This window comes from Spermophilus citellus, assembly GCF_964194105.1.
Source record: "Spermophilus citellus genome assembly, chromosome: 11".
Classification (NCBI taxonomy): domain Eukaryota; kingdom Metazoa; phylum Chordata; class Mammalia; order Rodentia; family Sciuridae; genus Spermophilus; species Spermophilus citellus.
The window spans coordinates 125,296,996-125,313,220 of record NC_138192.1 but is presented as its reverse complement, the minus strand read 5'-3'; the positions used below and the strand labels follow the sequence as shown (position 1 = coordinate 125,313,220).

At 41.1% G+C, this 16,225-nt stretch overlaps 1 protein-coding gene across 1 annotated transcript in view; it reads left to right on the top strand.

Annotated features, from left to right (window-relative positions):
* The window catches only part of COL4A4 (collagen type IV alpha 4 chain), a 135,693-nt gene that overhangs the window by 58,431 nt on the left and 61,037 nt on the right, over positions 1 to 16,225 (top strand). Inside the window, exons 21-26 of the mRNA XM_081260757.1 lie at positions 3,989 to 4,153; positions 6,631 to 6,720; positions 7,350 to 7,513; positions 12,205 to 12,277; positions 13,153 to 13,259; positions 15,015 to 15,198. Coding sequence (XP_081116883.1) covers positions 3,989 to 4,153; positions 6,631 to 6,720; positions 7,350 to 7,513; positions 12,205 to 12,277; positions 13,153 to 13,259; positions 15,015 to 15,198 — 783 coding nt within the window. The remainder of the gene's footprint in view (positions 1 to 3,988; positions 4,154 to 6,630; positions 6,721 to 7,349; positions 7,514 to 12,204; positions 12,278 to 13,152; positions 13,260 to 15,014; positions 15,199 to 16,225) is intronic.

Sequence of the window (16,225 nt, the reverse complement as noted above, 5' to 3'; positions counted from 1 at the left end):
TATGGGTTCCTCAGCTGGACCTCAGAGATGGTAAGTCAACAGAGGGGTCTTTCGAGAAAGGTGTGGGTTGTATAACAGGCCTCCTACAGAACTGTCACCTGCAGACACTATGGAATCTGCTGCTGGGTTATAGTGTTTCCTCAGTTTCCCCACTCTCCTGGAAGGCTCTCCCTGTTGCCACTGACTTGTAAAATTCTTTTTATCCACGTAGGCCCCAACTCTTCTCCATGAAATGTGCAGATAAAAATGATGATTCCAAAAGGAAACTTTGATTTAGCCTTACTTCAAAAACAAGAGGCTTTCCACTCCTACCAAAAAGAGCCCCCAAATCTATAGGTCACAGTGACATTGGACAGAAAGCCTGGGAAAGAGTCCAACTGATATAAGGACTCTAACTCCTCTGGGAGCTGTGCTGGTCAGTATTCCTGGCGAGTTTAGGGATCAAAAAGGTTGTAGGATGTGTGTGTTCTCTGCACCCAGGAGAACTGACTACATCTGTTGAATGAATGTGATTTTTTCTAGCCAGTACCTCTTGTTATATTTACCAAGAGGGCCTGAGAAGATTCCTGAGATATTCAACTTCTAACTTAAAAATTCTTGTTTAATGATCTACAAATCTACCTTCCTCTTTGATGACAACAAAATAAATAGAGCTTTGTTTAATTCATTTAAAGCTAATGTAATCTTGGCTTAATTAACCCAGGATTATGTAAATCAGATAGAATATTCCGTTGGTCAGAAAGCACTGAACTCTGGTCTTAGATTTCTCCTTTTGGGCTTGTTTATAAAAAATAATGTCCCCTGGAGATTGAAATCAAAACTCAGTGGGAGGAAGTAAAAAGGGTCTCTAGCAGATTCAGATCAAATACACGAAAACTCTTAATTCCGCATCCCTTTTCAAGTAAATCGACCCAATGGCTTTTGAATCTTGACTATGAACCATCGTAAGATGTGCATTTTATTTTATATTACATGTACAACTTTCTATCCACGCAGATTGAAACATAATAATACCTTTTTGGTATAAGATACATTCTTTTTTCCATTTCATTGTTTTGAAAAAAATTTTTGTGTGATGTTAGACACAATTTAATTGATGTCATGCTCTTCTGGGTGGGGCAAGGCTGAGATATGCCACCCAGATGGGTCAGCTTTCTCCTTGGCCTGAAACAAGACATAAGGTAGCATCCACATCAACCAGACTGCATGTGGAGGAGAATCCAAGTCAGCTCCCCTAGAAGGCAGGAAGTCCAGATGGCCGCCAAACACACAGGGGCACACTTTTATCTGTTCTAAGTACACCCATATTTTTAGCCCTGTTATAAAAATTTTATTTGATAATTATCTGTAGTATCTACCATGGGATAAGAAAGGCTTCAGAGTCAGTCAATGATAACCCAATCCCAGCCTTACCATTCAGTGGAAACCACATAATACAATATAGGATAGTAAAACTCTTAGAAATTTACACTATGAACTAGAAACATTCCAATTTCTACTACATACAAGTTTCCCGTCTGTAATAGGGAGTCTTGTTAGGGTTGAAAGAGTTATATGTATACAGTCCTTCAAATTCAGCCTGGTGTACAGCAAAATCTCAATGTGTCAGCTATTACTATTGTCACTGATACTTGGCCTAAACTTTCTGGGCCTTATCTGTAAGGTATAAACTTAGCAGAGTTCTTTGAGGAGGAAAGATAATTTTTGCAAACATAGGCAAAGCCCCAGCACATGTGCATACACTAATGGTAGCCATTAACTTAACCAGCATGCTATGCTTACCCATTATGACAGGTTTCAGTTGTCTGCTGCTGAACAAACTACTTAAAACCTAGAGGTTTGAAACAACAGCAATCAGTGTGTCACCTCTAACTCTGAAGTTCAAGAGTTCAGGAAGGGCTGAAGGGAGCCATTCTGACTTTTGGATTTTCCCCCATTGCAATCACAGAAGGGGCTGGAACAGGAGATTCAGGCATGAATCAGCATCTCTTTCCTGTTGCTCCTGTAGTTCCAGGCTCCCTAGGGGGGCTCTCTACCTAATTTAGGCTTCCTCACAGCATCAGGGACTGCAGAGAATTGAGATTGTTTGGTCACATCAAACTCCAAGTCCCAAATGTCTCAGCTCACAAGGCAAGAGTCTTCCACCAGGGCCACATTCAAGGGAAGGGAACACCCCTTTTCTCAATAGGGAAAAGTCAAGGTTCTAGGGGCATGTGGGACTGGAGCTATTGTGGAGCCATCTTTGAGAAATGCAGTCTTCCATGGAAAGATTCAGGAACCAGGCAAGCTTAGGCAGAAGGAGCTATCAGAAGTGATTACTCTCATCCCAAGCTCCCAGCCACTGTCTTTAAGCCACAGACATCACAGATGTCAAAGGCAGGCAGGATTTCCTGCAGTTGTATTACTTGTTTGGACTTTGTCTGAATACCCTGAACCCCTTGTTATTGCTAAATATTGTGCTAAACTCCTTGAGTGGATTATTTTGCTTAATCCTCATAACAAGCCTACCAGGTAGATTCAGAGGATTTGCTAGCTAAATAACCTATTTAAGATCGGGTAGCTAGAGCAAGAGCGGCCAAGTTCAAATCTCACCACTGTGCTTCCCCACCACCCTGAGTTGCTGTGAGAAGTAAGGTATTTTATATTCCACACAGATAATATGTGAATCCATGTTTTTAGCCATTACATGGACTTGTAGGTGTATTTGAATTATTTTTTACCAAGTTATTAAGGTGGAAAAATTGAAAAGGTAACAACTTTAATTAAATAAAATGCACTTCTTTCCCAGTAACCCTAAAAATGTGGAAAAAGTAAGAAAATTTGATTCTTCAAACTTGTCTGTTTCCATTTGTATCCTTTATTCAAAGGAGGTGAGACATTTTAATAGCTGGGATATTCAGGTTTTTTTTTTTTCATTTTCCCCTTCCTTAAAAATATAGTTTTTTTTCAGATTATTATAACTCCTGTTTTATAGGTAGGTAGCAATCTGCCTTATGGAAAAACAAACTTCTTAAACATCACCTTTTTTGTTACTTCTTTGGAGCATTATCATAGAGAACACTTTTCTTTTTATTTAAAAAAAAATAGCTTTATCTTCCAGGCACAGTGGGACATGCCTGTAATCCCAGAGAGGCTGAGGCAGGAGGATCTCAAGTTCAAAGCCAGCCTCAGCAATTTAGCAAAGCCCTAAGCTATTCAGCAAAATCTTGTCTTTAAATAAAATGTAAAAAGGAGCTGGTGGTTCAGTGGTTAAGTGCCTTTGGGTTCAATCCCTGGTACCAAAAAAAAAAAGGTAATTTTTTTCTCCTTTGCATTTACTGGCATTTATACTACTTTTGATATGTGCAGGGTCATTCAGAAAGAAGGACTTTATATATATATATATATATAGAGAGAGAGAGAGAGAGAGAGAGAGAGAGAAAGAGAGAGAGAGAGAGAGAGAGAGAGAGAGACAGAGAGATGCTATTGACCTAAAAATTATGAGTCTACTACCTGATTTTCTGATGTAGGCATATGGTGTGAAATGATCACCACATTCCAGTTGGTTGACATGTCTCTCATTTCTACATAGTGATCATCTGTGTGTGTGGTGAAAGGAATTAGGATCTCTCATTTAGCAATTTCAAGTACACAGTCCAGTGTTGTCAACTCCCACCCCATGCTGTAGTTAGAACTCCAGAGCTGCCTCATCCTGCATAGCTGACTTTGAACCCTTGACCAACATCACCCCATCCCCCTTCCTCCAGCCCCGACATCCTCCATTCTACTCTCTGCTTCTATGGATTTGACAGTTTTAGACGCCACATGTAAGTGAGATCATGTGGTCTTCCTCTTGCCGGTGTGGCTTATTTTACTGAGCCTAATGTCCTCTTGTTCCATCCTTTTTCCTTTAAGAAACCTCATGATCTGGATGAGAACACACTGATTTTTATTTCATCTACAGAAATATTTACTCTGTGTGGTTTTTCATTCTTAATTTCTCTTGCAGGCATGGTGGGACCCTCTGGGCCACCGGGGTTTCCTGGTCCTCCTGGGTTTCCTGGGCTAGCTGGTATTCCTGGGAGACCGGACTCTGCCCCAGGAAAGCCGGGGAGGCCAGGACTACCTGGCCAGGCTGGAGCTCCAGGGCTGCAGGGACCCCCAGGATCAGATGGTAAAGTATTCCTCCTTTACACTCACTGGTATTTACACTGCATTTGATAGGTGAGGTTCATTCAGAAAGCAGGACTTTCTAAATATCAAAAAAGTATATCATGTTTCATGGACCAACTTAATGATATTAAAATCTATTGCAAATATAAGCTGAAATTGGATTATCATATCAAAATATGTGCAATTATTTGAGAGTTTAAGTACAAATGACAGAATTTTGTAAATAAATATAATTTTTATTTTTATCAAAGTTATAGATGGGTCTGATTTAAAAGTCAAACTGCTCTACAGGCCTGTTATGAAGAACAGAAATCTTAGAAGTTCTTTTTTCCCCAGAGATGATTATTGCAGCACACATAACTGGATCTTTGTTATGTGTTTCCATATAGTGATTCAACATACTTGTATTGTAGTTCCTTAACTTTTCAGTTTGAGCCCCCCCCCCCATAGAAGATGAATTTAACTCTCATTTACTACCATCCCACCACACATGTGAGTGTTCTCTACCCCATGACCTATTGATATTAATATGATTTTGGTCACATAAATATTTAGTATTTACACTTAATGGTTATACAAATATGTTCACCAGCTGAACTATATATATATATATATATATATATACATATATATATATATATATATATATATTTATTTATTTTTTATTTATTTTTTTAACGTTTCCCACAGCATTTTGTAAATCATATTTCTTTCTTTGTGTGTTTGCTTCATTTCAATATAGTTATTATTAACTAACTTCAAACCATCCAGAATGATGTAAATGTCATTATTGTACATTCTAACTCATTAAATATTCTCTAAAGTCTTTCCTGGAGCTTTTTGGTCTCTTCAAATTATGTCTGGTTGCCCTTTTGATTTGTTGCTGAGATTCTGTCTTGGGATCATCTTTCATCATTATCCTGAGAATTGTCTTCATATTCATATTTTCTCCCCCTCCCCCACAACTCATATTACTTTCAATGATATACTCCCTCCTCCCTTATTACATTTGCTGACAAAAAAAAAAAGGTCTGAATAAGAGCATAAAGTTGGGAATCTGGTTTGAAAATGCCTTTATTTCACTGCAGAGTCTGATTGGTAGTTTGGCTAAGTATTAAATTCCAGATCTTCTTCCTCAGAATTTTGAAGGCATTCTCTATCATTCACTAGACTCCAGTGTTGCTTCTGCAAAGTTCATTGACATTTGGAGACTTGATCCTTTGCTTGAAATCTGTTTTCCTTTCTGGAAGTTTGTAGGAGCTTTCCTTTGTTTTCAGTGTCTTCACAGTGATTTGCCTTGGTGTGGGTACGTTTGCATTTACTTGCTGGTATTCAATGGCTTCATTTGATTGATGTGTCCAATTCAATATATATCCTTCACTTCTGGAAAATTTTCTTCAAGTATTTCTTTGAAATATCCTCCCCTCCCTTTCTCATCCCAGACTTTGTATTAATTTTTCTACTAACAAAAAACTAATCTCTCTTGATTGGTCTTCATCTTTTTATTTTCTACATTTTTTGGAGGAGATGTCATTGACTCCATTTTCCAACTCTCACGATTAACGTGTGTGTTTCTGTTTCTGAGGACTGTGTTCTTCTTTATTAACGTTTCCTTTTGTTTCAGGGTGGAATGCTCTCCCTCATCTGCTATATAAGTTACCCAGTTTCTGTAAAAGTGTTGTTCTTGCTGCAGTGTCTGTTTCCTCCAATTTCGGGGTGTTACAGTTGGAAGGGATATTGTTTGTTTCCTGCTGCAGTTTTGGGGAAGGGGCTTTTCCTGTCTCTTTCTTTGACAAATCCCTCTTTGAGCCTCACCATCATTCCAGTGAGGGCAGATTCTGATACAGATCCAGTTCTTCCCCAGCTCTCCCACAGCCTGCTTGGATTTCAGCATTTTTAGGGTGGACAAGGACTTCCTGCCTCATTTTTTGCCTGTTTGTTCCTCTTCCTTTGTCTTGTAGAGTTATGCCTTTTTCTAATAGTCTTTTCCTGTCTTTAATTCTACCAGGATTTAGGGAATTTATCATTGGCATTTTATCTGTCATCTTTAACCCAACGCCTCCGACATTTTGCTTTTCCAAGCCATCTTTATGTTTTTCTTTAATGACTAATATTTGAAGGGAAAAAATATTTCCCATACACCCCACTGGGGGGAAAAAAAGAAGAAGAATAAGAACCTTGTTTGATGTGTTTTTGTGGTTGCTGTCTACTACCTAGTTCTGTAGCTCTCTAACTTATGGCTGAGAGTAACGAGACTCTGTCAGCTCTTAGGCCATGCCACGACAGTCACATGGTCTGTATGTGTTCATATTCCTGTACCAGGAGAGAGAATCCTTAAGGAAAAAGGGATTGGAGCTTGGGGATGAGAGAGGAACAGGGAGGGGGAGGAGGAGGATGTGAGTGCCAGAGATTCTCTTTCTATAGAAGACATTAACCAAAACGATGTGACTCTCCCTGCCCCTCTTGCCCACTGTACAGCGATATATTGTAGTGCTGGGCACCCGGGACCACCAGGAATAAAGGGCAAAGTAGGTCCCCCAGGAGGAAGAGGCTCAAAAGGAGAAAAAGGCAAGTATGCTTCCGGGAAAGGTTTTTGGAGACGACCCCACGTTCAGGGTCTGGGGGTCTGTGAGGTGCACTGTGGGACGGTTCATCCCCATTAGCCACCCACCTTGGCTGTTCCCTGTGAGGACAACTCAGCATTCTGTGCTGAACTGTGGCTAAGTCACCATGACGTCCACTCCTGTCTCTTAGCCATGAATGGAACTCACACCCAAAGGGTGACTCTACTCACAAGGTCCTCTTATATATTTTATATATTATTTTGTTTCCTTGATTATTCAGGGTTTATCTCCTAACCTATTTACTTGTTTGTTTCCTCAATGGAAATCAAATAAAGACTTCTCAGTCCTTCAGTGGAATTGGATCTCAGTTTTCTCACTAGAATTTATTAGGGGGAGTTCATTAAGACCCGAAACACTCCCTGTGTTTACATACACTCACCTCATAGGGACCATGCCTAGCTACCCCTGAACCTGCCCCATGCTATATCCCTCATAATCCTTTGTAATAAGAGTTGTGTCTAGACATCAGAGTCTTTTTGTTCTGTATTCACACAACTGGTTTTGTATAGTACAGCTCTTATTGGGGATTTTGTTCAGGAAATGTGACAAACATGACTTTTATCCCTTACCTAGGCAATGAAGGAATCTGTGCCTGCCCACCTGGTCCTGTGGGCCCGCCTGGCCCTCCAGGACTTCCTGGGAGGCAAGGGAGTAAAGGAGACTTAGGACTGCCTGGCTTTTTTGGAGAAAGAGGTGACCCAGGCCCTCCTGGTCCTGAAGGATCTCCAGGGCCACCAGTGAGTACCTCCTCCTAGTTAGAATCTTTCCAGCTACAGAGACAGAGATAGAATTTAGTGGGCCTCTTTCTAGGTCTTAATATGATATATATTTTATGCTTTGAACCTGTGAACATCTTAATGACTAAGAGGTTAGGTACTTGGGGCTTCGGTTGTTGCTCAATGGTAGAGCGCTTGCTTAGCATGTGTGAGGCCCTGGATTTGATCCTCAGGACCATATAAAAATAAATGATTAAAATAAAATAAAAGTATTGTGTCCATCTACAACTAAAATTTTTTTAAAAATAAAAATATAAAATAATTTTTAAAAATTTACCTATTTTCATTCATTCTTCCACCCATCATTCATTTATTCAACTAATTAATATTTATTAAGTGCCTACTATGTTTCAGGCACTGCTCCAGGTGGGAAGGACACCAGAACAGTCCCTTCCCTCCCAGAGCTTCAGGAAGGACACAGTCCATGTAACAGATAAGTGAGTAAATACAGGGCATGGCAGATGGTGACAAAGGCCATCACCATCGAGTGTGGGTCCAGTGAGAATGAGGGCAGAGCAAGAAGAGATGGCCTCAAAGAGGTGGCAGGAGTTTGGTGTGGCTGCAGAGCATGGTGCTTGGCAGGTGAGGTAGATCTGAGCTTTGGGCATCATGAAGAGCCAGGGGAGGGTTTTAAGAAGAGACACATTCTGACACTCATTTTGAATAAATCACTCCCGCTGGTTTTTCTGTGCAGAAAAGACCACAGACAAGGGAAGAAGCAAGAAGCTTAGCCAAGGAATCCTGATGACACTGGGTTAAAGTGGTGGAGCTGGGCGGGGTGAGAGGTGGTCCGATCCTAGGTAGATTCTGAAGATGGAAGCAACAGATTGAGTGTTAGCTTGAACAGAGGATACAGAATGAACAGAGATCCAGGATGCAGCTGAATTTTTGGCCTGAGTCTTTGGAAGAAGGTGGCCCTAGACTGAGATGGAGAAGGCACTGGAAGGAGCCGGTACTGGTAGGGAAGGAAGCAGTGCCTGTGGGGCATTCCAAACAAGCAGGTGTCTACTAGACAAGCAAGTAGAGTTGTCACGGAAGCAGTGGGAGGATTTCAACTTCAGGATTCAGACAAGAGGTCTGGGTTGGAGGTCCAGATACTGGCTTTGTCAGAGTTTTCGAGATGTTCCGTGCCAGAAGGTTGAGACCTAGTTCAAGATCTTATTTTCTAAGAGTTATAAATGAGACTTTCAGCTGTCTGACTCCTCAGAATAAAATCAAAGACCACTGGGGCCTCTGTGGAGGCTAGGGACAACCCTTCTGTCCACTCCTTATTAGAGTTTAATCTTGGGGCAACCTGGGCTTGACCATCAAGCCCAAAGTACACTTCTTCATTTCTCCCAGAAAAAAATATCATGAAAAGAAGGTTCCAAACTTGGGGCTTAAAGCAAAGGTGACAATTAAGGTCTCCAAGTCCCTCTGTCATCACATAAAGCACGCTCACAAAGTCTACTTCACAGGAAGCTGGTCCTTGATGCCTACATGTTGAATGAACATGGTTATATAATAATTTGCATTTTTAAGTTTGCTATTTTTTAATTCAACATTTTATCACAGCCATTTTCATGTGTGGCTACTTAATCATCTTAATGACATTGTTGACAGCTCTAAAGTATGTGTGTGGCTTTACACTGAGTTGCTTCTCAGGGCAAACACCTTTGAGCATGGACTACTCGCTCATGCAGGGTTATCCTGGGAAAGGTTTGCTTATTTCAATTGCTCTAGGGCTTGCCTCTTCCAACTAGCCCCATTTCTGATGCCCTTATTTCAGTATGAGTCTGTCCCTGTGACTTCTCTGCACAAAATCCATTTCACTGTAGTCACAGCCAGGGACAAGGACTGTACTATGAACCACTAGGAATGGGAAAGAAGGAGAGGCAGATGTGAGGAGAGCAGGAAGGGACCACAGGCAAGCACTATCAAGTATCTCTTCTCTCACGGGCTGGTCCCTGGGCCTGCAGCCACAGACTGGTAGGAAATTAGAAAACAGAAAAGAAAGTTCTTTGCAATTTCCCTGTGATTGAACCAAGTCTTTGTATCTGTTGTGTTAGCCTACAAGTGCCGCCTGGGTTGAAGTTCCCACCAGGATGCTCTCATGCAAAGCTCTCGGGCCAGGGAACAGGAAGACCAGCTTCCAATCCCATCTCTCACATCTGTGAGCTCTACAGTCTTCTGGACCTTAGACACACCATTTATAAAATGAGTGTAGCAACACTGTCTTACAATTTGGTTGGTAAATATTCAGTACAGCCCTGTTTTGAGAGCTCTCAGGTACATGCTAGTGAACAAGAGAGCCAGGGTCACTGTCCCTGAGGAATCTGGGAGCAAACCAGATGTCACAAGTTGTCATGGGCTAAATCTGACCCTTGAGGCATGTGGTTTTGTCCTTGCTGTGTTTCTTTAGGATTATTAACATGACATGGATGGCTTCCCTTGAGAAACTGGACACACAGGAAGACAAGGTTAATATGTTTACACCAGTGCCTGGGTATGTCTGCAGAGATGGCTGCGCCTATCAGCTTCCCACCATGCCACCCACCAGCTTCCCTGGGACAGGCACAACCTCTAGGCATCTGTGACTGAAGTCTCTGATCTAGACTGTACACATGACAACTTGAATGTGCCCTGCAGAGAGGAACCTCTGCTGCTTTGGAGTTTTTCTTGCATTAACACGAATAGTTGTGATTTCAGGTGTTAGAACTGTGAGAAATAGCTCTCAGTCCCAAAGCTGCGGTGAAGAAGTTTTGCCCAGGAATCTCTTAGGTTAAATGCCTGTTTCGCTAGTAACTAGGTGCCACCAGGGCAAGATGGTCTTGTCAGCTGCTGAACCCTCAATACTCAGAGGAATGTCTGCTACTTCATATCTTTCAAAATGTTCAGTAACATCTTAGTAAATGTTTCTTTAATGATATCTAAAGACAACACTGATACTTTTTTTCCAGACTAGCTCTAGTAAGCCTATGATATGACCTTGTACTGAAAATCCTACATCCATAAGACATTAAAACAGACCCTAGTCCATTCGAAGTCTCCAATGTGCTCAATAATAACCTGCTTGGCCTCCCAGGCTGGAATCATTTCCAGAGCACCAGGGGCTTCTTAGGAAGCACACCCCACATGTTCTCTCCTTGGAGAGATAGTGATGTGATGCTATGTGAATAGATTTCAGACTTGACAGTTTGTCCACCCGAAGGACATTTTCTTTATCTGCTTCCACAGGATACTATATACCCCACACTTTGGCCTATTGCTGTTATCACTTATGACTTAGTACAAATGAAAATTAAAGTAACACTTAACCCCTATTAGCACTTTATGATTGCTTAAATTCTTTTTCTGTCTAATTTACCTATTCAATAAGAAATTTGTCCCACTCTCTGTTTCCATGTCTCACAGACTGTTACAGTCAGGGTGGTTTGCTGCAGCAATATTCTCAGGGTGCGGGGTGGGCAGAGTCACAGGTATGGAGCTGTTTTTTCTTTACATTTAAACAGCTCTCAGCCATTTTGCCCATTCGAGTTTTGATGCCTGTCATGTCCACTTTTGGCTTCCCCTTCTCTGTGATTGCTCGGCGCTGCCATGAACCTCATCCTTACTGATACCTTTCCTCCCATTTACAGCTCACAGCTTCTAAATTAGTGGCCAACTAAGAGAAAATGAAGCAGCCTTAAACATGGTTTTAGACAGTATGAAAATAAGACAAAGGAGCAGCACCCATGTGAGCGGCACCCAGGGTCTACTCAGGCTCTCCCCCTGTCCCTGCTTTTTATCCTCCAGGTCACTAGATGCACAAGGTTATGCTACATGTAGCATTTTTACAAGGGCATTGATGTGGCGTGTGGCTGCCTAATATACCAAGAAGAGGTTTCCATAATTTTGACGTGGTTTGATATTCAGTAATATGTAACACTTAAAAAGTGGTCTCACATGGGGCAACGGGATGGCCAAAGGTGTTGAGCTCACCCGTCAGACCTGGCTGTTTCCTTGCTAGACTGAGGCAATGTGCAGGCCAAGGCCTGTTTTCCTGCTCTTGCTTCTCAGCTTCCCCAACATTCAATGTTCCATGACAGACTTCTGCCTTCAGCTTTGTGGCAATGTTTTTGTTTAACTCACCCTCTTTGCTCTCAAGTCTACAGAACATAGCCCAAGGTATTTGTTTTTATGGACACAATACCTTTTTTTATTTATTTTTACGTGGTGCTGAAGATCGAACCCAGTGCCTCACATGTGCTAGGCAAGCTCTGTACCACTGAGCCACAACCCCAGCCCCAAGGTGATTTTTAAAAGACTCACAAGAGCTTGCACCATCATGTGGGGTTTCCATGGATCTTTCCCTAGCTCCCCACTCCCCCATGGTATCTTATGTAACCATCACACATTGCTAAGCTTAAGAAATCAACACTAATGAGTTTCTATTGACTCAGGTATGGACCTTATTTAGATTTGATCGCCTTTCACATGTACTTTGAAAGCCTTTTATAAGGTAGGACCACCTTGGGAAGCAAGACTAAGAAAGACAAGCCAGAATCTTCAACAAGAGATTTAGGATGAAAGCAGAGAGAGATTAGATATATATGAATGTTTGTGACTTTTGAATGGGAATAACTTTTGATCCATCACAACGAATCTCATTATTGCTCTTATTTTTCACCAAGGGAAAACCTGGTGCTTTGGGACGCCCTGGTGACAAAGGAGCCAAGGGTGACTTGGTTGTATCCAGAGTTAAAGGTGAGTAGGATCAGTCACTTATCCCCCAGACATTTATGAATGACATATGGTCCATGATTTTGCTTTTATTTCCCTTATTTCAGTTCTGTATAATTTAGGACTGTTGAGATTGCCTAAAAAAATATTTCTTGCTCTTCATAGAGCGGTGTGAATGTTTAGTTCCAAATCTCCTGTCTTACTTGAAAACATCAATGTTTCTTTAGTCACACACTCAAATCCTCATTGTAGTTGAACTTGGGTTTGAAACCAAACCTCCTTTGAATTGCCTTCTCTTTGCTCCTGCATTATAGTCTCCTGTGTTAGTCCAGAGTGTTTTAATTATAACCAACACTTAGCATGGAGCAGTTTGGGGAGAAGGTAATTCACTGACTTACCTAAACAACATGTGAAAGGCTAGGTGGTGCATTCCTGTGATTCCAGGCTGAGGAAAGAGGATAACAAATTTGAGGCCAATTTAGGCAATTTATCATGAGCCTGTCTCAAGATAAATAAATAAAAAGGGCTGTGTACTTAGTTCCGTGATAAAATGATTTAATTCCCAGTAACTAACACACACACACACACACACACACACACACACACACACGTACACACAAACAAGGGAGGGAGGGAGGGAGGGAGGGAGAGAGAGAGAGAGAGAGAGAGAGAGAGAGAGAGAAAGAGAAAGAGAAAGAGAGAGATTCAAATGGTTACACAATTGTCATTTCCCCTCTGGCTTTGGCATGGTTAATGTGACTGTCAACAACTGAGACACTCAGGAAACTCTACCAACCCACATAAGGGTCGAGCCATTGTTTTAATCTTTAGTCCAAGTTTTCCTTCTACTTACATCCCTGCTGATAAGAATTCAAATGTTCTTTGGCCTCCGTTTCTAGGGCACAAAGGAGAAAGAGGGCCTGGTGGGCCCCCAGGGTTTCCAGGAGAGCACGGACAACATGGTCAGGATGGACATGCTGGAGAAAAGGGGGATCCGGGACCCCGGGTATGTGCACTTCTCCTGCCATTTAATTTCCCTTTGTAATACACACACACACACACACACACACACACACACACACACACAGTCTCTCTCTCTCTCTCTCTCTCTCTCTCTCTCTCTCTCTCACACACACACACACACATACACAGTCTCTCTCTCTCTCTCTCTCTCTCTCTCTCTCTCTCTCTCTCTCTCACACACACACACACACACACACACACACACACACACACACATCTTTTCTCTCCTTTTCCGTGTACCAAGATGCAGCTCAATATAGTATCACAGGGACTGGGCTGGGGTGTCGGTAAGAGCAATTTAATGGAGGGCAGTCATCTTCGCAGTTTTGCAGAAAAGAAATGGAGGCTTAGGGTATGTCACTCAAGGTTATCCACCCGTCAAGCAGGATAAATAGAAATGAAAATTTCAGTCTGTTTTATTTCAAAATGTGCTGGCCACATGTGATGAGAAATCAGAGAGTGTTGTAGTAGGAAGGGCCATGATCTGATTTTACAGGAAACCCCTTCAACCAAATACATGTGGACAAGAGACAGAGCTTGAAAATTGGGTTCAGTGGTGTTTATAGCTTTTATGGCCTTTGGCTGGTATCAAGTACATAAATGATCTCTGTTTTAGGTTTAGTAATTGTTGCTTTATTCATTGTTCCTCTTAAACCATTTGGAAACCAAATGGCAATTGTCCTAATGCACTCATGTAAATGTGGAAAAAGCAATGTATTTACAGATCAAATTGGGAGAGGAATTTCTACAACATCTACTTTTCTGCAACACACACTGGGGAAAGTGGTTCTTCCTAGATTAATTGAAACAATTCAGACCCACAAGATTATCATAGACCACTTTGAGGTCAGGCCACTTAGGACACTGGAAAATAGGACTCTCAACTTGCCAAAGGACAGTGCCAGGTGTCCCTCACAGTTGAGAATCCTTGCAGCTGTTCATTCAGTAGTCGCAAGAAGATGAAATTGCATATGGCGGGTGCGGGAGCAGCCCTGACTTGAGAGCCTCATGCCCCATGAGGTGCCATCTCCACTCACAGCTTGCAGACATGACATTTATAGGTGCTACCACTCAGGGAAGTATCAACTGTAAAGACTCCCCACAGGTGTTTAAGACCCTCCAGGCCAGATGCAAACTTCGCATTCAAGGACCCATTTTACCGTAAGCAGTGTTGCCTAGGAATACAGTTGATAATCCAATTGTTATCAGGTTTCCAGAAAAACAGAGCTAGACTGTAAAACAAAGGTCAAATTCTCATGCAGAAGGGGAAAGGATCTGTTCATTCTTTGTCCACAGATACAGAGGGTGATGGAGTGTACCCCTGTACCTTCACATAAGAATGCGGGCAAACAATTTCAAACACATAAGAAATCACTTGATTCATAAGCCCACCACATCCCTTGATTTACTTATTTCTAAATTGTATGATATTTGATATTAGAGAGCAGTTCTACATAAAATCTTTATTCTGTATTTAAGGTACATCATGCACCTGATTTTGTGTATTTGAGGGATAGCACACACATTCATATCATAGATATGTGAGTAAATATACAAAATATACTTGTAAAATATTTGGAAGAATCAAAGTGAATGATTTTTAAATTATACTTGCTACAGAATAACTGTCTCCTGGAATTAATGAACTTTTTACCTGTTTCTGTAGCCTACAATGACTACTTTTGAGTTCATGGACTTTCAAATATTGGTAATTGATTTATGATGTAAACATTCCCAGGGGGATCATGAAGATGCAGCCCCAGGTGGTAAAGGTTTTCCTGGACTACCAGGCTCCCCTGGGAAAGCAGGACCTGTGGGGCCTCCAGGACTCGGATTTCCTGGTCCACCGGGAGAGAGAGGTCCACCAGGAGTTCCAGGCCACCCAGGTCTGAGGGGGCCCTCTGGCTTGAAGGGGCAGAAAGGTAATTTTGAATGCTTTTGTGGCAGAATATTAAGTGAAATTGTGAGAGCTATAGTGAGTCTCTGCTGGGCAAAGTGATTATAGGTATGGCTTATTAGAAAAATAAAATTCTACCCAAGCACTCTCTGTATCTTGCAGGTAGTCAAGATTGCAATACAATCAATATTTAATGCAAATTCTTAAAATGCCTAGTTATCGTTATTGCCTTATTTGTTTGGCATACCAAAATTGCTTTTCATTCATTTATCGGTATAAACTCATTTAGTTTGACTATATTAAAATTATACATGTATATGCATATATATATATATATATATTCAAAGTATCTATTTTTGTTATCTTTTGAGATAATGCAGTATATTTTAATAAAAGAAACACTAGTATGTCATTTAAAAGAATCATTGTCCATGAAAAACTAGTTGTAAGCATTCTGGGAAGAAAAAAAGGAGGATAATTTTAAATATATTTGACAGTTGTGTGAGTTTCACAGAATAAAATGATTTTCAGGGTTATAGCTGAAACTTTTAGGAAGGTGACCAAGAAAGTTTTTTTTTTAATTTCTTTTATAATGTACATATATCTTAGCCTACATTGTTAATTTTGAGATTTTAAAATAAAATAAATATTTGTTGCTTGCTTTGACAATATAGATTAACAAATACCTTTGTATTTGATAAGGTATAAGTTTTTGTACATGATAAAGATGTAAGTCTAGTGACCCCCAAAACTCTAGCATCATTTTTTTAGGCGGGGGTACCAGGGATTGAACTCAGGGGCCCTCAACCACTGAGCCACATCCCCAGCCCTATTTTGTATTTTATTTAGAGACAGGGTCTCATTGAGTTGCTAAACCTCACAGTTGCTGAGGCTGGCTTTGAACTCACAATCCTCCAGTCTCAACCTCCTGAGCCGCTGGGATTACAGACTGCGCCATTGTACCTGGTGCATCATTTTTATTCATCTGATATTTTTTCCCCACTGTGCTAGGATATTATGGGCCACCTCAGTAACTTCTGAGGCTAATACCT